The sequence below is a fragment of the Physella acuta genome, unplaced genomic scaffold (assembly GCF_028476545.2).
Source record: "Physella acuta isolate Inbredline_101_S28 unplaced genomic scaffold, ASM2847654v3 ptg001698l, whole genome shotgun sequence".
Lineage (NCBI taxonomy): Eukaryota > Metazoa > Mollusca > Gastropoda > Physidae > Physella > Physella acuta.
The window spans coordinates 36060-61326 of NW_026733211.1; the positions used below are offsets into that span (position 1 = coordinate 36060).

A 25267-nucleotide genomic window follows, 5' to 3' on the forward strand; every position below is an offset into this window, starting at 1 on the left:
CTATATAGTCATACCTAAAGTAGGTCAATTTCCAAAGCACACTTTTTCCTACCACAAGGTAGTTAAATATTAACCAAAAAATTTCCCAGGGTGATCAAAAACAACAGCAACCCGCCTTTGTTTACTGTGTCTTTGACTGCATTGCCAGGTGCGCCTGAGGAATCAGGTCGACGACAGGCGTTTCGTGACGTCACTCAACACCCAACAGCCCGCCCCCGGCTACGGCCAGGGTCGGGCCGAGGTGAAGAAGGACCTGCTCAACGTGCCGAGCAAATCCCGCCCCAGCAACGGTAACTCGCTTGTCAAATCTCGCCACGAGAGCAGCTGCGAGAGTGTGTTCACAGGTCAGGGGCAGGCTATGGCCGGTTATGTTAAAGGTCAAGGTCATGCAATGTCCAGTTGCGTTGAAGGTCAGGCTCAAGCAGTGTCCATTTATGTTAGGGCCAAGGTCATGCATTGTCCGGTAAATTTAAACTTCAAGGTTTATGCCATGTCCAGTTATGCTAAATTCTAGGGGCAAGTTTATCCACTGAGGTTAAAGGTCAAGGACTTTTAATATCGGGTTTACGTTCTGGACATTGGCATGCAACATCCAGTTCATTTTTCCACGTTATATATATATATATATATATATATATATATATATATATATATATATATATATATATATATATATATATATATATATATATATATATATATATATATATATATTATGCCTTGTTATACTTCAGGTTTGTGACGTGGTTTTCCATATTATGTTATTCGTGTTTGGGCTATGGTTAGGTTATCCATACGTCCTGATCGTAACGCTTGTTCATTCTTCGGCTAAAACGAAATGGGACAATATCTGTGCAATACATAGAAATAATGCTTAATAAACCGGGAGTGATCTCCCCTAAACTTTCTCGAATATTCTTATATAAAATAACAGGGGCTGGGGACTCGGGCTATAGACATGATTTTTAATACATTTTAAATACTTAAAGTTTTAAAAATAGAATAAAATCGCGTAGACAAAAGAATTGCACACCAAGTGAACGCCAAATAAAAAAGTGCATAATAGTGCGCAATATTATTAGTACTTTAAAAATTTACATTACTTTTTTGAGAAATCGGAAGCGTGAATTACTACTTCCGATCAACGGTCAAAATTTAACAGAAGGTAGAGAATTAGATCTTTTACTTACATGTAAAATTTCATTTATCTACCTGAAATAGTACTCAAGTTATTCCGGTTATCGGAAATCGCTCAAAAGTTGATACGGATCTACTATTTTGATAAAATACTTATATATGAAATTTCATCAACCTAGCTGTAACGGTACTAAAGTTATCGTGTTTACACACGGACACACACACACACACACAGACACACAGACATACGGACAGAACTGCAAAGCCCAGTTTTTCAGACTGGATTACGCATAAAACCTCTTAATTTTGATAAATCTGGATTGATAATTTTTGCCCGATTAAAATAAGTCCTCAATACTTCGGATGTGATGAAGGACTGAGGTGTAATACGATGAAAATTGTTAAAATTTCAAGTGATTTTTGTGCAGGGATTACAATACTTTCTCTATACTTCGTATATAAATCTACGAGAAAGTAAAAAACGAATTCATTTAATTAAATCATTCATTACATTTGTACTAAACTTTGCACCATCAGTCATGTTGGTTAAGTTGCTTAAGTTTTAGAACAGATCCAAAAGGAGGCCGAGTCATATTTGACTGTTTTTAACTAAAAAATCAATATTTAATTATTTCGTTTAAAAAGGCGGTAACATTTTTTATGTTTTTCAAATAAAAGAACATTGGAAAACCTTTAACTCACATGGAAAATGTGTAGGTTTATGGATGGGGCTGAGAGTGAGGGGTTAGGCTTTTAAATAATTTAACATAACATGCGGCACATATTTAACCACGCTTTTTAAATTCAGCCAATCTAAAATACTAATCGACTTCAATTAACAAGAAGCTATAGGCCTACATTTTCAGTTCCTTTAATCTAATTAGGGTAATTGATGTGTTGCCGTATCTTAATGAAGAGTATTTTCAACAGAAAAAAAAAGCTATTTATGCATAAGAAAATTTCCACAACTTTTACCTTTCAACTTTAAAGGGTATGCAAGCTAAATATAGTATTCATGGCAATTATTATAAATCTGGTTTTAATTTTTGAAGTTGAGTTTTTATGTAACATTATGTTTATATCAATTTTGGTGTTGAGACTAGGTTACGACTAGGATAATATTATGGCTGTGGTTAAGCTGTTAGAGTATGCACAAAATAAATATCACCACCCCCCCTATTCGTTAATTAAATATAATGATATGAACAGAAATCATCGCCTGGCTAAAAAAAAATAGATGTTTTTTTAATTAATCTCTTTCGCCGCAAACCGTCACCACAATATTCCCATTCCTTTTGACAATACGAATATCATTATGAATAAAGCTTGATGTTTTGATCCGAGGTTTTCTTCATTGTGTGTATTTAATTAAAATAACTTAAAAATAAGGTTCATACCACCGGCCAACAGCTTTTACTGTGAGCTAAATTCACTTGCCTGACTGCACATTTCTATTTCGCTTCTCCCCCTCCCCCATATGTGGAAAAACATCCATGAACACCCCCCCCCCCTCCACACACAAACACACAATCTACCACTCCTGAACTCCCCAGACATAGTCTACTGTTAAATGTATGGCTAGTTAACGTGTAATATGTAGTAGTTAGTCTGTAATGTGAAGATCAGTGGCGTAGCCAGGATCGTCTCAAGGGGGGGGGTCCAATTTTTACCCGGGGACAAACTTTCGATTTGCACCCCCCCCCCTCAAACTTTCGATTTGCACACCCCCCTCATACTTTTTCTATATACCGAGGGGTCTATGGGGGGGGGTTATGACCCCCCTAACCCCCCCCCCCCCCCTGCCTACGCCACTGGTGAAGATAGTCTATGATATGTATTTAAACTATGATGTGTAGTTCGTCTACGATGTGTATTTAGCCTGTGATGTGTAGTTAGCTTATGGCATGTATCTAGCTTGAGAAACTATACTTGGGTCATAGAGTTAGATGAATCATTTAAAAGATTTTGTTTTATTTTATTTCAGTGGAAGAAGTCTCCTCGTCCTCCGTCAAAGCTGACGGCGCCAGTAGTGGCGACATCTATGACGGCGGAGACTGCAGGGCCGAGGGTGATCTGAGAGCGGAAGTCAATCGTCTGAACCTCATGCTTGCAGACGTAAGTGGGGGTACCTCCATAGTTAATTTCTGAACAATGCATTTTGTACATTGTCATTGGGTTGGGAATGGGGGGGGGGGGGGGTAATAACGTATAAGGCCTGTGTATACAGTTTCAAGCGCCTCGCCCCCTAGAGAAAAATGTCTGAAAGAAACCTTTAACCGTAGTTTTTATGTCAGGAATCTGTTTGGCTTGTTATATCTGGCAGTTTATCCCCTACGCCCAGCAGCCAAGTAGTGCTGTTTTGTATAAGTCTTCTGATTTTACAACTAAATTTAAGTATATTTTTTTCCGGTTTCTTTAGGAAATTAAGGCAATATCTCGCCTACGGACATCTTTACTGCGAGAAACCAACCAGACGGTCAACTTCCATAAAATAGGTCACGATTACGTCATCTTTAAGGCAAATGCGCAACCGGATGTTGTAGGGACGACAGTGGAAAACATAAAAGAATCTGAAACCTAGTTTAGAAATGTCACTTCTTGTCAGAAAGAAAATAACCTCCGCGACTGGTTCAAATTACAGCAGACATTTTGTAACTACGAAAGATAACTCTTAATCATGAAACATGGAGTAGGGGAGACTATAATTCGTAATCAATTTATTTCCCTTGTCGCAGTATCTAAATACTACTTTACTTTAGTATTATTAATCTGCACTATTGATAGGGAAAAAATTATATAAAGATTCATTTAAAAATGTGGATATTTTCAATAACGACTTGAGATTGAAAACAGCATTTAAAATAAATATTTTTAGTTGCCTCGTTGAAATCATTATAGTTGAACTCTGGGAAGGTCCAGTAGAGTTATGTCCCTTTAAGTGTGACAGTGAAGTTGATTATACGGCACAAGGTTAAAAAACTTGTGGATATTTTAGCAATGATATTGCTAAAACCATAGTCGACAGTAAGCAATTAGAAGTAGGCACACGCGGTCCCTATGGAAACTACATTTTTATTTCCTAACTAGCAGTTTGGCTAGTGACTGCCAAACATGTTCTAGTCTTGTAAAGAGAATCCAAATATTTTAGGTCAAATCTTTCAATGTTTCCAAGAAACAGTTAAAGGACATTATAATCACAATTTCCCTGGGTCTACCTAGCTCTGATGGATACTTGGCTCACGTAAAGTAAAGGTGGCTGGGTACACCATACCTTTATATGCCGAGGTCACAGAAACAGGTAAACTCTAATAACTTGTTCCATAGACTGTTAAGTTTGAAAGGGAACTTAACTGCTTCACTTTAATTTACCTGTAATGGTTGAATAAATAAATTATATGTATGACGTATTTTTAATTATTTCTTTACTACTTCTTTATTGACGCATGCATTTTCAGTTTTAAAAGCCACAATCATTTAGAAAAGCTCAAGACTGGATATTTTTCTATTGCGTATTGAGATAAGCGCTTTCTCTCTCTGAAAGGTATTTAATTAGTTGTGCTTTCTAAACCCGTCTTTAGCTCATACAAACTTGTATTAACCAAATGTTATTTATTTAACTAGAACTTCAAAGAAGGAACAAAGTAACAATTTGTCTAATTACGTAGCATTTTATTTACAAAAAGTTTTATTATTGCCCTTCTAGTTATCTCATGAATGTGAGAAACTTCAACAAGATTATCAATCAACAGTTTTATACTTAGTTTTTACAAAGTAGTAAATCAGCCAATTATAATTAAAACAATTATAAACTGCATTTACATATATTGTACCTACTAAAAAAAATGAAAAAAATTCCTTTCAAAGTTATGTAGATATTGTTTTAGACAAGTGGACTTCAACACTTTTAGAGGTGGTAAGAATATTTTGTGAGCAGAACATGTAATTCCTCGATAAATAAATGCTGGGTACTCATCAAAGGCTGAGTGGACTCCAAAACATAAGATCAACTATGAACATGGTTTGAACTAAAGCTCTTAGAGTTAAGTCAACCAAATGGTAATTTTCTGTGTAGCCTCATTAATATTTAAAGCTCACTAATTGGAAAACTTATGATGGAAAATAATACAATTTAAAAAAAAAATGGCAATTACAGGCAAACAAGTTATATACACATCAAATATAGAATACTACTTTATTACAAATTTTACAAGCATAAGGAACAAGGTTTTAATGATTGTGTTACCAATTTCATGATACAATCATGATACAATCATCAATCCACCATTATCATGAGACCTCTACCAGGACACGTCACCAAATCTAGAAATCAACTTGTCTTGGTCATGCAGATCTTTCTGGATCTTCTTGCGCATGTAAAATATTGGGCAGTCTCGACTGAAAGAAATCCCAAAGTCAAAAATCAGTATTTTCAAAATTAGTACACACAAAACAAACTGTTAATGAATATAAAAAAGCATAATACTAACAGAACAGCACACTTTGTAAACAAACTTGCTATATAAAATAAAAACAAACATATTGTACCATATAAACTAATTAAAAATAACTCTGTATATGCATACAAAACAACAGACAAAAAAAGAAGCTCATCTACTTTGTACAAAAACATTAAAAATACTAATTTTTAAACATCAAAATCCTTCAGAAAATATACTAAATGCTCAAAAAATTATTACGGACGAAACCATTCCAAGAAAGAAGACATACTTTGTGCACAGAACATCTTCATGTAAGCTTCCCTGACACCTTTGGCACTGGGTCCAAAGGCGAGAAAATTTTTCTTCCAAAGCTTGGACCTGGCTGATTTCTTTCTGATACAGTTCGGATTCTTTCGGCTTGCAGTGTTTGCACACAGCTTCACCTGAATAAAAAGATTTCATAAAACACAATGATGTGAATTTTCAGGCTCAGTTCAATATTTATGCAATGAAAATTTCCAAGCCCTACTTTTTTCCTTCAACAAAAATAAAGTGGAAGTGATCTCCAAAATCTTTCTCATATATTCTTATATATCAGCAAGGGGGTTGGCACTTCCAGTGCAATAAGGTTAAAGAATTGTTTATTATTATTTTTTTAGATACTTTTAAAAAAAAAACTCGAATAGAATCGCATAGAAAAAAATAATTACACACTACATGAACACAACTATATAGGAAACATTGATTAAATTTTTTAACGGCAGAGCAATAAAAATGCCCCAAAACAAATATAGTTGCTATAAAAATGTCTAAAAAATATTAAATAAATGTTATAAAAAATATCTTTTTGAAAACTACCTTCATGGTCCAATGGAACCTTACATCCTATACAAGTACTTTTCTTCTTCGTGAAAGCAGCCAAGCCCCCGACCTTTGACATGACCACTGTCCGTGTCCTTGTATGTTCTCCCTCTGTAATACAATTATATGAACTGTTAAGATTACAGACAGACATCAATCTTACAGTGAGAGAATTAAATAAAAGGATCTAAACAGATAGACATATTCTGACCACTGTCCTTGTATGTTCTCCGTCTGTAATACAATTATAAGAACTGTTAAGATTACAGACAGACATCAATCTTACAGTGAGAGAATTAAATAAAAAACTAAACAGACATATTCTGACCACTGTCCTTGTATGTTCTCCCTCTGTAATACAATTATAAGAACTGTTAAGATTACAGACAGACATCAATCTTACAGTGAGAGAATTAAATAAAAGGATCTAAACAGATAGACATATTCTGACCACTGTCCTTGTATGTTCTCCGTCTGTAATACAATTATAAGAACTGTTAAGATTACAGACAGACATCAATCTTACAGTGAGAGAATTAAATAAAAAACTAAACAGACATATTCTGACCACTGTCCTTGTATGTTCTCCCTCTGTAATACAATTATAAGAACTGTTAAGATTACAGACAGACATCAATCTTACAGTGAGAGAATTAAATAAAAAACTAAACAGACATATTCTGACCACTGTCCTTGTATGTTCTCCCTCTGTAATACAATTATAAGAACTGTTAAGATTACAGACAGACATCAATCTTACAGTGAGAGACTTAAATAAAAAACTAAACAGACATATTCTGACCACTGTCCTTGTATGTTCTCCCTCTGTAATACAATTATAAGAACTGTTAAGATTACAGACAGACATCAATCTTACAGTGAGAGAATTAAATAAAAGGATCTAAACAGATAGACATATTCTGACCACTGTCCTTGTATGTTCTCCGTCTGTAATACAATTATAAGAACTGTTAAGATTACAGACAGACATCAATCTTACAGTGAGAGAATTAAATAAAAAACTAAACAGACATATTCTGACCACTGTCCTTGTATGTTCTCCCTCTGTAATACAATTATAAGAACTGTTAAGATTACAGACAGACATCAATCTTACAGTGAGAGAATTAAATAAAAAACTAAACAGACATATTCTGACCACTGTCCTTGTATGTTCTCCCTCTGTAATACAATTATAAGAACTGTTAAGATTACAGACAGACATCAATCTTACAGTGAGAGACTTAAATAAAAAACTAAACAGACATATTCTGACCACTGTCCTTGTATGTTCTCCCTCTGTAATACAATTATAAGAACTGTTAAGATTACAGACAGACATCAATCTTACAGTGAGAGACTTAAATAAAAAACTAAACAGACATATTCTGACCACTGTCCTTGTATGTTCTCCCTCTGTAATACAATTATAAGAACTGTTAAGATTACAGACAGACATCAATTTTACAGTGAGAGAATTAAATAAAAAACTAAACATATTCTGGCCACTGTCCGTGTATGTTCTCCCTCTGTAATACAATTATATGAACTGTTAAGATTACAGACAGACATCAATCTTACAGTGAGAGACTTAAATAAAAAACTAAACAGACATATTCTGACCACTGTCCAAGCTGTTCTCAAAGAAGAAATCCTGCAATAGGCACTTTTATATTTTAATTTCTTTTATTTAAAATAGTATTTTAGAAAACAAGACATTCTAATCCTAAGAATAAAAAATAAAAAAAATTAAAGCATTTCATATCATTTATAAATAGGCACCATAAAGAAAGAAAATGCATTGATAATTTTGAGGCACAGCTCAAACAGCTATGATCTTGAAATACAGAGAAGAAATTTTACAGAGAAACTTATTTTCAAATAATTGACATTTTAACACCAAGTAGTGAATAAAAATATATATTCTTAAGCTAACAGTAAAAATATTTACACAATGAAAGTACAAGATGTATGGATAAATCAACAAACAGTCTCAAGGGTTAAAATCCCCTGCTTCATAAGTGTCACCCTTATTCACTTCATGCATGTGCTCCATTGCTATTTGAGTTTTTTCTGAGAGTTTCCACTTAGACACCAAAAACTTTCCACTTCAAGTCATACATCTTTCACTTTAGAAAATTTGGTGAAAAGTCATTACTTTGTTGTCCCCACACCAGTCCTAACTTGTCAAAAATAAATTTTAGCCCTAAGAGGCTGCAATTGAATGAAAGAATGGCTAATGATATAGAAGTCTCAACAGCACTGCCAGACAACATGTTACTTTTTGGGCATCTATGCCATATCCAGGGACGCCACTCATATTTTGGGTGAATCCTGAAAAACTGTGTAATGGGGGCACTGGTGTACATGTATGTTTCCTTTTCCTGGACAAATTTCTGAATGAGGCAGGCTGACACAGAGATGGTAGATTGTCTTTTTGATGTGGTGGCTGGATTTTATTGGAGTGGCAGTGGATTGTGGAACTGAACTGGTGGGTTCCACAGGTGGATCAATCTCTGGGTTGTGAGTTGATGATGTAGCACAGACTGATGGTGGATTTGACACTGGGTTCCACAGGTGGATCAATCTCTGGGTTGTGAGTTGATGATGTAGCACAGACTGATGGTGGATTTGACACTGGGTTCCACAGGTGGATCAATCTCTGGGTTGAGAGTTGATGATGTAGCACAGACTGATGGTGGATTTGACACTGGGTTTTACAGGTGGATCAATCTCTGGGTTGAGAGTTGATGATGTAGCACAGACTGATGGTGGATTTGACACTGGGTTTCACAGGTGGATCAATCTCTGGGTTGAGAGTTGATGATGTAGCACAGACTGATGGTGGATTTGACACTGGGTTTCACAGATGGATCAATCTCTGGGTTGAGAGTTGATGATGTAGCACAGGCTGATGGTGGATTTGACACTGGGTTTCACAGGTGGATCAATCTCTGGGTTGAGAGTTGATGATGTAGCACAGACTGATGGTGGATTTGACACTGGGTTTCACAGGTGGATCTATCTTTGGGTTGAGAGTTGATGATGAGTTGATGATGTAGCACAGACTGATGGTGGATTTGACACTGGGTTTCACAGGTGGATCTATCTTTGGGTTGAGAGTTGATGATGAGTTGATGATGTAGCACAGACTGATGGTGGATTTGACACTGGGTTTCACAGATGGATCAATCTCTGGGTTGAGAGTTGATGATGTAGCACAGACTGATGGTGGATTTGATTTGGTCTTGTGGGTTTGTTGGCTATTAGCTGTGGCTGCTGAAGGATGAAGCTCTGTAATGGATAAAACTCTTTCAGAGTTCTTGTTTTTCCATTCTATTTGGCGCTGTCTTGCTGATCTAATAGCATGTCTCATTGATTGTGAAATGGAGATAGTTGTGAATGTTTCACCTTTTGACTTAAGGTGGCTTTTTGTAATGGCTATTGCTTTGTAATTTTTGTTCAACATTCTTGTCTGGTTTGATTTAATGATATCGTCCATTATATTGAAAGTGCCCCCCCACCAATGGGCCAGTAAAAATTGACATTACAGCTTTACTAAGGGCACCAAGAACAGGATATTTTACACCTCCATCAGATTTATTCATGACAATTAACCTTCTCGACCAGTCACTGTCAAGCCTAAAATCTGCTGAAGTTTTCATCAGCATCCAGTTGTGTCATTGTGCTTGAATTGCTTCCCTCAAGTGGCACCAAGAGTCCTCCCCATCTGGGCAGAGTCTACGATTTGGGGAGGCTTTCATTGCTCATCATATGACAGAAGCCTCCTAAAACAGCTTTATAAACTTGTTCCACATTCGGGGCACTATCTTTTCCACCAGAGACCTAGTTAATTTTCTGTTTAAAGACTGCTTGTTTGATTTATTAAAATTTTCGAGGCCATTAAACAAGCGTTTTGGCAATATGATTTATACAATCTTCGTTGACAACTGAAGTAGAATAGCATTTCATGGTGGTTTACCTCGTTGAAAGCTTTCGAATTGCTCTCACATTTTTTCAGGGGAGACAGCATCATGCTTGCCGCAACTGTCTCCATTGCATTTTTTGACAGTTACTTTAATGATCTTTAGACCATTTGTAAAATACAAGAGTGCCTGGCTTGGGTCCCCTCTGGCATTGTTGGCAATAGCTGCTTATCAATTGTCCATCCAGCACTAAGCTAGTCTCAACGCCAATGGCTACCCCACACCATTTGAGGAGTGTCCTCTCTGATGCCAGTCTCCATCATATGATACTGTTGTAGATGGACAACCTCACACTGTGTCATGCTGGGCAAACAGCAGCATCCAATCTGCAAGGAGCGACATCAGCTGCTTTCAGCATCAACATCAGCCAAATTAACTTTTTGTGCCATTTTATAAACTGTCATGAACATTGTATTTTTAAGTTCATTGTAGCTCTTTTTTGGTTCATTGTAGCAATTAATTCTTTGAATTAGCTACACTCCACATTCAGTTATTCATTTCATACTCACTCAACAAGACAGCCTCAGCTTTCTTCTCTCCCAGGATGGGTTCAAATATCCTCAAGAGAGGCTTGGACAGCTGGTTCTCGAGGTAGTACTGCGTGTCTATAGGGATGTTGTTCTCCAGGACATAGATGGGGTCCTAATGGCAATGGGATCAAAATCATTGGGGATTTACTTTATGTGATAGGTGACAGATATTATATGATAGGTGACAGATGATTTGTAGTTTACTTAACAACGTGAAGTATGATCAAAATCATTGGAGATTTACTATATATGATACATGACATATATGGTTTGTAGTTTAATTAAGATTGTGAAGTATGATCAAAATAATTGGGGATTTACTTTAAATGATACATGACACATGATTTGTCGTTTAATTAACAATGTGAAGTATGATCAAAATAATTAGGTCACTTTAAATTATTGATTTTTTAAAGCAATGTGAAACATAAGGAAAAATGTGTAGGATAGTAAACAATATGAAATGAGACTAACATAAATTGTGTGGTTTAAAGATTTATTTGTTTTGAATAAAAAATAAATAATTTGTTGTAATGTAGAAAAGGAGTGTTCATTGTTTTCTTTCTAACTGTAATCAAATTTTTAAAGGAATAATAGGGAAAGTTTATTGTTTTTACACCTAATTAATGCTAAAGCTACTACTAGAAAATAAACAAAACATGAAAAAAACTTACGTTGGCTAATTATCATACAAAATATCATAGATAAATGCTATATTTTAATGGTTATTTAATTTAGTTTCAATAACTTGTAATTTTATTTTAAAAAGCTAACAAATTATTGTGCAAGCTCAAGTCAAACCTAAAATAAGTAAATATCAATGCTATTTAATGAATGATAAAGAATGAAAATATTGGTAATAAAAATCTATCCCCAACTACACAGAAGAAAGACAACAGCAGTGTAAGTGAAATAAATAATAAAAGACTTACTTCAGACTTCAGATAGGCAGCAGTGCCTTTAGCGGCAGCCACAATAACATATGGAACACGGTCTCCAAGTTTAGGGGCACTACCTGGGTCTCTCTTCTGCATTCTGAAAAGTGAAAGTCAACTCTTTGTTCATTCCAATCCTATTTTATTGGTATAAATAATGTTACAACAAAAAAGTTTAAACATTCACTTTTGCTTAATAGTGCAGGTGAAGTAGAGTCCATCTGTTTCAGTGACCTTTGCATATGGAAGGTATAGTGTGGTCAGTACTTTGCCTAACTACTTTTACTTTCCCTAATGTGAATCCGCTATCTATCAGAGTTTGGTGGACTCAGGTTCTTATTTTAAATCCCTTCAGTTTTTTAACAAAGAAACAATAATAAATTCCAGTTTTTACAATATTAAAGTTTAGTTCAACAAAGTTGGAATTTTTATTGACATAAGTTGTCAAGCTTTTATACTACACAATATATCTTGTAATTTCTTGTTCTTTCGTGATTTATGCCACAACCTAGTAATTAGTTTCAATAATTGCTTTCGTTTAATATGTAATCAAATGATAAGTTAAAAGTCTACCACCCCCTCCACAAACACAAAAACCCCACACCCAACTTACTTATTAGCAAGCTCAACATGAGCTTGTCTTCCAGCATATTCCTCGTCTGTTTTGGTCAGTTCTTTTGTGATGACCAGCTGTGAGATGTCTATCCTGTTACACAAGAGGTCAGAGATGGTCTGTTGGGTGAACTCTATGGCACCTTGTGGGTTCCTGACAACAAAACAACATGGAGGTGCATCTGGTCAGACATATGTACACTAATGAAAGGGATTGTCTATAAAAACATCACATTCTTGGATTTTAAAAAGTAATTCTTAATAAACCAGGAGTGATCTCCCCTAAACTTTCTCGAATATTCTTCTATAAAACCAAGCGTTTATATCATTTTGCACTATTCTATTTAAAAAAATATATTCTTATATAACACTACGGTGACACGGGATAGAGAAATGATTTTTTTATCCATTTTTAATTTTTCAACTTTTATAAGTAAAATACAAAAAAAGAATTGCGCACCAAGTGAACGCCAAATAAAGATGTTCATAATAGTGCAATATTATTAGTACTATATAAATTTACATGCGTTTTTTGAGAAATCAGAAATAGCGTAAATTAGTACTTCCGGTCAACGGAAATTAGTCAAAATTTGAAAGAAGGTAGAGAATTAGATCTTTTACTTACATGTGAAATTTCATTTATCTATCTGAAATAGTACTCAAGTTATAGGCTTTTGAAAAATTCAAAGTAGAAAAAGTACCACTTCCAGTTATCGGAAATCGCTCAAAAGGTGATACGGATCTACGATTTTGATAAAATACTTATATACGAAATTTCATCAACCTAGCTGTAACGGTACTCAAGTTATTGTGTTTACACACACAGACATACGGACAAGATTGAAAATTATGTTTTTCCATATCAGTGAGGTGTAAAACGGCTAGATTTGTAAAAATCTTTTTTTTTTGCACGATTACAAGACTTTCTCTATACTTCGTATATACGAGAAAGTAAAAATGAAATTTTCACTTTATGTCGAATGTATCTTTTTTTCTAGAATGAACTCATTTTATTGTTAAAAGCTTTAAGTGCTAGCATCAGACATGTAACTTGTAAATTGTTGCCGCAAATTTTTTCTGCCTTAAACCATCATGTGAGAGTTACCAGTTTGAGATGGCAAACCAGTAATGTGTAAGACAATTACCCTGTAGTTAGTTACCTGTCAATGAGAAGAAGCTGTAAGCAGGTGTTAATGAGATGAGCAACTAAAGGTGAGTTGTCTCTCCTAACAGTTTCAATTCCCTTACAGTCCATTTTGTCGTGTTTCTTTGGGTTGGTCCAATACAACCCAGCGTATCTTTTTTTGTTGATCAGGAGGTAGGGGAAGTAAACCTGAGAGAACAAGAACATTAATATTAGAGAATTTAAGCCAAAACGGAATACAACAAATTTATAGTAAATTATATATCATAGAAAGATTATCACAAATTTCCTTCAAGATATGACATTGAACATGGCTGCTGAGTATAAAGAGGTAGGTGAATGAATGCCGAGATTGAAAACTTTACGCTGTTAAAATAAAGTAAATAAAGCGTTACTCCTTTTAATTTATATCTCCTACTGATTACCTTGCATTATTTTCATTATAAATTCTACATTTAAAATAAATATAATAATTATTTTTAACATCTTGGGTTGAATGAAACTAAAGTGTCAAAATACATACATCTGTTTTAATCTCCTTTAAATGTTTAATTAACTGTTTACTTAACAGTTAAAAAGACAGAATACCAGTCAAATTACAAAGCCCACACATACATACAAATATTCAAGATTTGAAATTATTAACTGATTAGAATACCACTGTAATCACAAAAATCCACCCACATATACAAGAAATGAAATACAAACAAATTTACTTTTTCAAATTCAAGCCGGATGGGACTGACAAACTTGGTAGAAATGTACTCTGCTGCATGTTTGCCCAGCTTCATAGCCTCCTCCACTGTGGTCACACCAAATCTGCACATGACTGAGTCAGTATCTCCATAGATTACCTGCAGTAAAAAAATCATAGAGTTCAAAGGAGATAAGCAGTATGAAATAACACAAAGGGAGGCTACTTTCTTAAAACTGAAATAGCTTAATAAATGCAATGAAAAGATAGTATTTTGAAACAATTTTTTCTTATAATAATAAAATGTCAATAGATTTTAAAACAGTAGGTTATATTTATTTTAAAATTGTATTATGTTAACCAGACTACAATATAATTATATTTGTTAAAAAAAATGCAATTTAAAAATTATGTAAACGACAGCTAAATGTTGACATTAGTGTACTGATTTTCCTTACTTTAGCATCATATTCGTATCCATTGGCTTTAGTGTATGTTTCTTCAACATAGTGTTTTGTCATATCAATCATCATACGACCAAATGCAGTGACACTCTGAAATTGGAAACAACTTTAAAATTAGAAACTGTCATAAAAAACCATTGTAATTACTTTTAATAAATAAATCACAATATAAGATAACAGAACAGAAATTGGAAACAACTTTAAAATTAGAAACTGTCATAAAAAACCATTGTAATTACTTTTAATAAATAAATCACAATATAAGATAACAGAACAGAAATTGGAAACAACTTTAAAATTAGAAACCGTCTTTAAAAACCACTGTAATTACTTTTAATAAATAACTCACAATATAAGATACAGAACAGAAATTGGAAACAACTTTAAAATTAGAAACTATCTTGAAAAACAGTGTAATTACTTTTAATAAATAACTCACAATATAAGATACAGAACAGAAATTGGAAACAACTTTAAAATTAGAAACTATCTTGAAAAACCACTGTAATTACTTTTAATAAATAACTCACAATATAAGATACAGAACAGAAATTGGAAACAACTTTAAAATTAGAAACTATCTTGAAAAACAGTGTAATTACTTTTAATAAATAACTCACAATATAAGATACAGAACAGAAATTGGAAACAACTTTAAAATTAGAAACTATCTTGAAAAACCACTGTAATTACTTTTAATAAATAACTCACAATATAAGATACAGAACAGAAATTGGAAACAACTTTAAAATTAGAAACTATCTTGAAAAACAGTGTAATTACTTTCGAAGTGTCTACTCGGAATAAGATTTTTCGGCAAAAGATAGTTCTGCGCATGCACAGTGACCTATGGCTAGGGTTAGAATGAGGGTTAGGGGTAGGATTAGGGATAGGGTTAGGGATAGGATTAGGGCTAGGGTTAGGGTTAGGATTAGGGCTAGGATTAGGGATAGGGTTAAGGATAGGATTAGGGTTGGTATTAGGCTTCTGCGGTTGTAAACACACGCATGCGCAGTACCATCGAAAACATCGCCGCTAAGGCAAGTCGTAGTTTCTCTCCATTGCGCATGCGTATCGCATGCGTATCTTATTCCGACTAGAATCGGCCAATTACTTTTAATAAATAACTCACAATATAAGATACAGAACAGAAATTGGAAACAACTTTAAAATTAGAAACTATCTTGAAAAACCACTGTAATTACTTTTAATAATACAAGATAACAGAACATTCAAGCTTATTAATGTTGAAGCAACTGACCTGTGAGATCTCTAGACAGGGCAACTTGCCAACTTGGGCTCCGGTGAAACCATACACAGAGTTGGCCGTGATTTTTAGGGCGAGCTGTCGGCCATCCAACACTTTCTTTTTAAATGGATCAGTTTCATTTTTTAAATCAGACTTCGCCCTAAAATAAAAGGGGGGGATGAAGCTTGATATAAACATAAAAACAAACATCTACAGTAAAATAAAGATGTATAAAAGTCAAGGGTGTACAAAAATTCAAACTAAATCAAATTTGACTTACTTTTGCCTGGCTGCCAGAAGATGTTCTAAAATCTCTGGCAATAATCCTTTCCTCAAAGTGGCTTTACAGAAGTAGTTGCCAGATGGGGTTTTTATAAACTGGTCAGGTGTCAAGCTGGTAAATAATAAGCCATATAATAACTTTACACTAAAATTATCTGCAACAGTTACAGTATTACTATTACCATACACATGGCATACAAAACAAACTTCAAGATTTTATTGTACTTTATACCTATTTTAAAAAATATTCCAACATGCCTCGACAAATACTGTAAAATCAAACTTTCATCAAATGTTAATTAAACAGAGTTTAAAAATAGCTTTTCCAATGGTTTTTTTTATGTTTATCATTTGTTTTTACAGCTGTGTAATAAAATTATAAATAAAAGATGTTTACGTTTTGGTGGCAGCCTCATTCAACAGAGAAGTGTAACACAAGTTGTGGGCCATCATGATAGACGGGTACAGTGATGCAAAGTCAAGGGTGGCAATGGGTATGTCATAGTAGCTGGAAAAGAAAATAGTGTTCAGTAAATAAACTGCTTCGAATCTGGGTTCAAGTCAGTAGTATGTTCCTGAGTCCACCCATCTCTGATAGGTAACTAACTCATGTTAGGGAAATCAAAGGCGGCTGGGCACAGTGCTGATCCTTTCACATGCCAAGGTCTCTGAAGCAGATGTGTCTTGGGAATGAATGAACTGATGATGATGATATCAACTACTTAAATTATGTTTTTATCTCTCTATATGTATATAAATATAATTATAATAAATTATAAAAATAAAATAAAATAGAACATTGAATATCTTATACCAACCCTTTGACTGGCTCAATGACTGTTGCACCTTCATACTCATCTCCTGTTTCTATTTTGTGGGCAGGTAGAACTAGGTCTTGTTCTTTAGCCTGCAGTTAAAAATTAGAATATACCTCTGGACAATTAAAAATTCCTTCAGACAATAATTGAAAAATTAAATATTATATTTTTATGCTTATTTGTCACAAAAAATAGCAGCAACTTGCTAATAAAACAGTAATCTCATAAACAGTTGTCAAATATTAAGTGTGCTTTGTATTAAAAAGGGAGGCAGACTTCAATATAAAGATATGTAACTGATTTCTCACTAAAATAAAACCAGTACCTTTCTTAAGAGCTGAGACATAACTTTAATCTGCTGGCCCCTGGATAAAAGAAAAGGTAGCGGCACACCTGTGACACGTGCCATTTCCATGTAGTTGATGACACACATCAGCTTTTCTAACAAACGAATTGGCAAAATGGCGTCCTTGAGACAGTAAACTGCTAATCTGCGTCGGGTTTGTTCATTGCCATTCTAATGAAACAAAAACATTACTTGCCATATTGCCTTATTGAATGTTTGCTGGTATTTTATGTCTTATTAAAATGGGATCAAGACCAAAAACAGTTGATTACAAGAGTCAATACCACTTTTAATTAAAAGGGACAAAATTTATAATTAATTCATAATTAATATTTTTTTTTAAGTTGATATCAAACATTAAATTAAATTTTCTAATCAAACCTGTAAATCTGTGATAATGGAATGTTGGACGTCTTCTTTTTGTTCTTGCAGGAAATGGAACGAAACTGCATTAAGTGTATATGATCTGAGCTTGTAGTCCCTCAGTAATATCTGAAACGAAAATCAAGGTAGAAAAATTATAAAAACATGGAATATATAAGCATAAATAAAAGAAGAAATAAATAACATTTATAAACAAAACAAAACCAGAAAATGAATAAACACTGTAATGAATAAGCAAAACCAAACATGTAATATCTACACAAAACTAAATCAACAATCAATTACATAATAATTTGGTAAATGCTGATATATTCCACAGATTACCTTTATAGGATCAACAGTTCTAAGTTACAAAAAGTTGTGACTTAGATAACACTAGCAACTAAGGGCAAATGTAAGTTGTTAAGTTGGTATAAATTATTATGAAACTAATTAAGTAATGACTGTAATAAGTAGGCTTCAGAGTTTACCTGCAAAAGATCAAACTGAACCCTTCCTTCTATATTCACAACTTTATTCTCTCGCTTCCCCATCTGTTTGCTCTGAAAAGTGGCATCCTTTAGGACAGATATGATGTCCTTGATGCGCCCCAGGTAGTTAAAATCTTTCACCTGTGTTATGGAATAAAAAAGGTTATCACTTTAAAAGAAGCAAATATAACAGCTCGAATGTTTAATAAAATTATTTAAAAAAAAAAAGCATCATTGTTTATTTATTACTTATTTTCTTACTGTACCATTACGGTTAGCCCTATTTATAAGATAAGGGTAACTTACCTTTAAATGGTTAGCCCTATTGATAAGATACGGGAAATCAAAATTTTGAATATTGTAGCCAGTCACAATGTCTGGATCTATCTCACGGAAAAATGATGCCCATTTCTGCAATAGAAACATTATCAGTAGGCATAATCAACTGTAACTAAAACATTGTAAATGTAAAGCCAGTACTTGGCAACTAACAAACCTAAAAATGAATACTGTTCAATAGCACCAATATATTTTTCAATTAAAACCCATTTATTGTTTAGTAGCATTATTACTATTGTATTACAAAAAATAACAAATGACAATTTATTATGTATTTTTACTTAAATTAGATGTAACTCAGTAATTGCAAACAACAAACCTGAAGCATCTCAGACTCTGTTTCATATGATAGAACTTGTGATCCGACAACAGGAGCACAGGATTTTAGTGTGAATATATTTCTAATGAAAGGATCTGAGTCCCCTTGCCTGATCACCATGTTGGCTATTTGAATGACAGGGTCTTTATTTGCTTCTGGGAAAATTCCTGTTAGAAAAAGTTAAATTATGCATTAGCCATCAAGACATTCATTAATTTCAGCAATAAAATAATTTAAGAACCTTAATTCAAACTAAAATTTACTGAAATAAGCAGAGTAATAAAAAAAAAATCTTTAAAAAATGTAGACTGTCATAAATTATAAAACAATAAATTATTTTCACAATCTTAGATGGAAAGATTTAAAATTTTTTTTATAGACTGAAATAATTTACCAAAACCAGCAAACATTAAAAAGTACAAAATGCATACAAAATTAGACAGAAAAAACCCAATTTAAAACAAGGTCTTAACCACGACTAATTATACCTTTTCTTCCAGCACACTCAATGTCAAAGCTAAGAATCCTGAAAGGCGCGACCTTGGACCATTCCCCCTCTGGGGAGTGGGAGACAAAGTCTGTCCAAGCAATGTCCACCTCCAGCTGGCACCGCGACGCCAGGTGCACACCTGGTACGTCCTTTTTACGGATGAAATATTTTTTAGCTGGGAGCTCAATCCAGTTACAGCCTACAACATGGGCGTCAACCATGAACCTGCAATCAGAGGAAACATCACACAGTTCATATGGAAACATCACACTGTTCATATGGAAACAGCACACAATTCATATAGAAATATCACAGTTCATATGGAAACAACAGCACACAGTTCATATGGAAACATCACACAGTTCATATGGAAATATCACACAGTTCATTTGGAAACATCACACAGTTCATATGGAAACATCACACAGTTCATATGGAAACATCACACAGTTCATATGGAAACATCAAAGTTCATTTGGAAACAGCACACAGTTCATATGGAAACATCACACAGTTCATATGGAAACATCACACAGTTCATATGGAAACATCAAAGTTCATATGGAAATATCACAGTTCACATGGAAACATCACACAGTTCACATAGAAACAGCACAAAGTTCATATGGAAACAGCACACAGTTCATATGGAAACAACACGCAGTTCATATTATTTACATAGAAAATTCAGTGCTGCTATATTAGCGGATCATGGGATGGCGTGGTCAGATGGTAGAGCCAGCACACAACTGATAACCTGAAAGTCTCAAGGATACAGAGCATGAGACTGTAGAACGTCTGAGCCCACCCAGCTCTGATGGGTACCTGACTAGCATTAGGGAAAGTAAAGGCAGCTGGGTGTAGTGCTTAACAGAATATCTCTTCAAATGCAGAGGTAATTGAAACAGGTGGACTGTACTTCACCTGCCCTAGTGACCATCAGGTCAAAATTAGTAAATTTTATATTGGTGGCTAATCACTGAAACTTGTTTTTACTTTAGTTGTTTTAATCAGCAGTTTATTTTACAGTCAGGAAGGCTTGAATTTATCTCTTTCTGTGACATCTTAAGTGGTCCATGCCCCTATACTTTCCAGGCAAAAGAATTCTCTACAGACAATACTGACAACTAAACTTATAGCTTCCAAGTTAAAATATCAGAGCTATTAATTCTATTATTGAACTTCAGCTATTACCTGATTTCAAAGTCAATGTTGCTCTCATAAGTCTGAAAGCCATACTGTGAATACCCGGGACACTGGAAACCCTGCTCTAACAATCTTTTACAAGGTGCGATCAGTCTTGGCAGTGCCACAGTGATTTGCAGATAAGGAATTTTTTTGTTTCCATGGTAACCATAGATACCTAAAAGAAACAGTAGGATGAAAATACATATATTATAAGCACACATATAACTAATCAGGTGAAACATTAACCATGTCATTAATATGTGTATCTATTTACTAAACACTAATAATAATAAAAGGAATTAAATGCAACTGACTTTCTTTCATAACATAGTCCACAGCAAGGACAGCATGTACGACACTCTCCTTGTTAGAGCGCATGTCTTTTCGCACAACAACGTCAAGAGATTCCTATGATGTTAAGACAGAATTTAATGAAATTGTTTGTTAAAATAAATAAATCAGGCATATCGCAATAGGATATTTATATATATATATATATATATATATATATATATATATATATATATATATATATATATATATATGTTACGGTCAAAGCCCGAAGTCAGCCAATGCTAGGATTGGCCGGCCAATCCGCGCATTGGCCAATATCGCCTCCCATAGGTCGGTCAAAGTCCGAGACTTTGCTTCATTTCGGCCTTTGGCCGGCCAGTCCGCGGACTGGCCATGGTGGACCGGCCAAAGTCTTAATTAGAAGATCATGAGCAGATTTTGGTTTTTTTTATGCCGGTAGGATCATGAAATTAAGTCTTTATTGATTATTAATTAAAGTAAATGACAGAAACATTCAAATTTTTTATTGTACTATAGTCTCAATCAATCAATATTATCATTTGTTACAACAAGTTGAACTTTTATGGCATTTAGAATTACATAGCAGCTTGTTATTTTTACACTTGCAGCGATTTGTTGTACACTTGGTTGTGCAATTGCAGCGAGTGTAGCCTTGGCCCCCAGTCAATGATTGTGAAGATGCGATGAAGATGCGATGGTTCGTAGTGATTTTTCCTCAGTGCCAACTGACGACAATAAGAGCAGTTTTTCGTGAAGAATTGAAAACTCACTTCTAGCATACAGTTGTTTTAGAACACCATGTTCCGTTCCTAATTTGTAGAAACCGCCCTCGACGCTCATGACAACTGCAATCACGCTTTGGGGATCACCGCAAGCTCTGTCAACATCTGGAAAACGGATGCGTACATTGTCACCCACTTCACCATCTTTAAATTTTGTATTTGATGTTTTAAGCATCTTAGCACCTTGATTTAGCAAGTCAGTATGAGCTGCTGACCTGTGTTCCATGATGTCTTGTTTGTTGTGACACAATCTGCAGGTAATGTTCCCTCAGTACCCTTCGTCTGCTTCATTGGGTATTCCACAAATAGCATGCACATCGTTGCCATAGGATCCACAAGAATGAGCTGCACTACAATGTTTTTCACAAACTATATAGAATCTATTGGCCACATTATTGTCACGCAACTGGTCTGGACGTTCCGCCACGGCAGCAGATGTGTTAGCTGAGGATGTCGTTGCATTTATGGCAACCTCCATTTCTTGTTCAATGTTCTCAAGATCTTCCTCAGTAACTATTTTATTGAGAGCCTCTCTTGGTAGATTTGAAGTGCTAAGTCCCACTTTTGCTTTGCATCCAAACAAGGCTTCGTATGGTGATTGTTGGATTCATTGATGAAAAGAACGATTTTTCATAAATTAAATGAATTTGACACTCTCAGCCCAATGAGCTGATTCATTTGTTTGCATCCATGTCATCATCATGTTTTAAACATCTAGGAACGCGGAAAAGTCTTTTGAACGTTCCATCTTGTTGCACGTGGTCGGTGACGCCGACTGTCTTTGATTTTGTTCTTTGATGATTGTCTCACCTCGTCATCATGGAGAAGGCTGTCACATACAGCTGTAGCCCATATATGGAAACTAACATGAATTTACATTTTTTTCTTTTGACAGCCATTTGCTATGTCTGTCTCATGGTCTGACGGCCTTTTTGATCCATGTCACCTTGCATATAGAATGCTATACAAACAAGAGCTAAACAATACGTTACTCACAATGAAACCGCACCCAGAATAATTAAAATGCGATCACAACTTAGTCTAGATAAAACATTGGCCAGGACATCCCGGCCAATGCGCGCATTGGCCGGCCAATGTACAAAATACGGTGTCAAGTTTAAGTACTTCAGACTTTGGCCAGTACGTCCCGGCCAGTGCGCGCATTGGCCGGCCAATGTACGAAATACGATCTTAGTTGTAAGTTCTTCGGGCTTTGGCCAAGAGAGCCGGCCAATCCGGGGTTTGGCCGCACTTCGGGCTTTGACCGTAACATATATATATATATATATATATATATATATATATATATATATATATATATATATATATATATATATATATATATAAAGTACTGAGCTTCACATGTGTGGGTGTTGCCAATGGCTAAATCTGTGGGTTTCTGCTCCCCCTGGGTGCATCACAGCAGCTGGTGTGGATATGGGGGAAGGTGGAAGTTTCCATGGGGGACGGGACATAAGACTGTCTTGAGGCCAGAACAGACTAAAAGATAAGGTAGGGCGATGTTGTCCAATCTTCTTCTTCGTTCTTAATTTTAATGTTGGTAGGGATTCCCTCCAACACAATTAAGCATATGTGTCAACTGGTTCTGCACCATTGAGGCCATTGACTCCGATTTCAGCCTGCTATTCTTTTTGGATTTGCTTCCATAGCCTTTGTTCAACCAAGAACAAACTACAAGGCAGCAGTTGTTTGATTTTGGAGGTCTCTCCTAGAAGAGTGGCTGTCCCCAGCTAATGAGCCGAGGGTTTGAACTCAAGACTTTTCAGTTTAGCAGCCAAGAGCTTTACCGACTTAACCATGCCAACCCCTTTTGTCTAATCAACTAGAGAGAGATAGAGTTAAAGAAAAACCCTTCTCACTTTGAATCTGTCACAATCCTCTTGCTTGAACCCAGGCTGAGCAGGAACAAAAAAGTAGGGGGTGAAGCCATGGACATGAGCCAGAACACTGTTTCCCTCCATTGTAATGCCATACATTCTTATAATTGGTGTTGGACCAACTTTGGCACCAGGCATTCCATTCATGTGAGTTCCTAAAAACAAAAATTTGGTAAAATTTACTAAAACTAAATTTTTAAATTTGATTTTAAATATGAATTCCCCTATTTCTGGATATTCATATAGGCAGATATAAATAAACTCTGTGTCTACTAAAATAATTGTAATGATGCAGCTTGATAGATATTTATCTTTTGAAATGCACTGATAATATCAATGGCAGGAAGAACTCGACTTACATCACTCTAGAAATATATTTAAATAAAACCATACCAATAAAATAATCAATGTCTATCTACTGAAATGTGATGTGTCTTTACTGCTATCAATGGGGGTAGGAATGGCAAGACTAATAAAATTATAAAAATGTATTTAAATGAAACCATACCAATATAATAATCAATATCTATCTGTTGAAATGCGATGATGTCTTTACTACTATCAATGGGAGGTAGGGCAGGACGTGACCACTTGGAAGATGTGGCCTCATATTCAGGTCCATCCCCATCTACATCCATGGTCTCAGAGTCCTTTTCTGCTTCTATAGCATCCATCAGAGCCAGTTCATCTTCAAAACCTGAAGGATCTTCGTCTTCATCATTTCTGGACATCCAGAACAAAGAATGTTTATCAGCTACTACAGTAGGCTACTTACTAAACTATAGCATAATATAGGTCCTACGAAGAAAAAAACTAGGAAAAATATTAAGCTATAACATTGTTTCTGATGGTTGTATTACCATAAAATTATAGGCTACTAGACATATGTTGATAAGACTTGCAGTAAATAAAAATTAACCAAGATAAACACCACTTTGTTACATTGTTTATTAAGCCTACTACTATTGTAGGCCTAATATTTTTTTTTTAAATTATAGGCTGGATAAGCCTATATTAAAAACCTAATTTTTTTCCCTGAAACTTGAAAAAAGACAGCTGAACAAAGTTAAAATCATGCTTGAGTTTTAATGGTCAATTATAAGCTCATAGATTGAATTTTTAAAAAGTACCTGAATTTCTTTGCTGGTGGCTGTCCTGCTTTGCCTCCACGCTTGAACATTTTTTTTTTCTAAGAAAAAAAAAGCAAATCAAGTTTTCATAACACACATCTTTACATCACATACATAGAATCTAGATATCTAGGCCTAATATAATATAATTAGGCCCTATTAAATCACATAGTCACATAGGGCCCAAGCTTTATGTTACAGCAAAATTAAATGGGAAATTCAAACCTAGAAAGACTATGTTATGTACTAGATCTATGTATGTACTATAGTTAACTATAGGCCTACTATACACTATACTAACTAATAACTATAGATCTAGTAATAAGTACTAGTATTACTAGGCCTAATGCTAAGCACTGACTAAGCCTAATGACTAGGCTTTTTGATGAGAATTACAGAATGATTTTTTTTATTAAAAATGTATCAATAATAGCTAGAACACTAGTAAACTAAGC

General features: G+C 34.7%; 2 protein-coding genes across 2 annotated transcripts in view; one reads left to right on the forward strand and one right to left on the reverse strand.

The window, feature by feature from the left end:
* Nucleotides 1-4515, forward strand: part of LOC131929960 (gamma-aminobutyric acid type B receptor subunit 2) — a 37023-nt gene extending 32508 nt beyond the window's left edge. The window contains exons 17-19 of the mRNA XM_059286345.1: nucleotides 149-410; nucleotides 3122-3252; nucleotides 3557-4515. Coding sequence (XP_059142328.1) covers nucleotides 149-410; nucleotides 3122-3252; nucleotides 3557-3718 — 555 coding nt within the window. The 3' untranslated portion in view covers nucleotides 3719-4515. The remainder of the gene's footprint in view (nucleotides 1-148; nucleotides 411-3121; nucleotides 3253-3556) is intronic.
* A 219-nt stretch (nucleotides 4516-4734) lies between these two features.
* Nucleotides 4735-24865, reverse strand: LOC131929957 (DNA polymerase delta catalytic subunit). The gene is made up of 24 exons (XM_059286344.1): nucleotides 24813-24865; nucleotides 24191-24405; nucleotides 23665-23837; nucleotides 21002-21095; nucleotides 20694-20862; nucleotides 19498-19724; nucleotides 19010-19176; nucleotides 18658-18762; nucleotides 18352-18492; nucleotides 17879-17989; nucleotides 17477-17668; nucleotides 17152-17240; nucleotides 16731-16841; nucleotides 16332-16445; nucleotides 16064-16211; nucleotides 14797-14892; nucleotides 14361-14498; nucleotides 13661-13833; nucleotides 12502-12654; nucleotides 11886-11988; nucleotides 10933-11065; nucleotides 6435-6548; nucleotides 5866-6019; nucleotides 4735-5532 (listed from the first exon to the last, which is right to left on the reverse strand). Exons 1-24 carry the CDS (start codon nucleotides 24860-24862, stop codon nucleotides 5436-5438), a joined length of 3267 nt encoding a protein of 1088 aa, XP_059142327.1. The 5' UTR covers nucleotides 24863-24865; the 3' UTR covers nucleotides 4735-5435.
* Nucleotides 24866-25267: the final 402 nt, after the last annotated feature.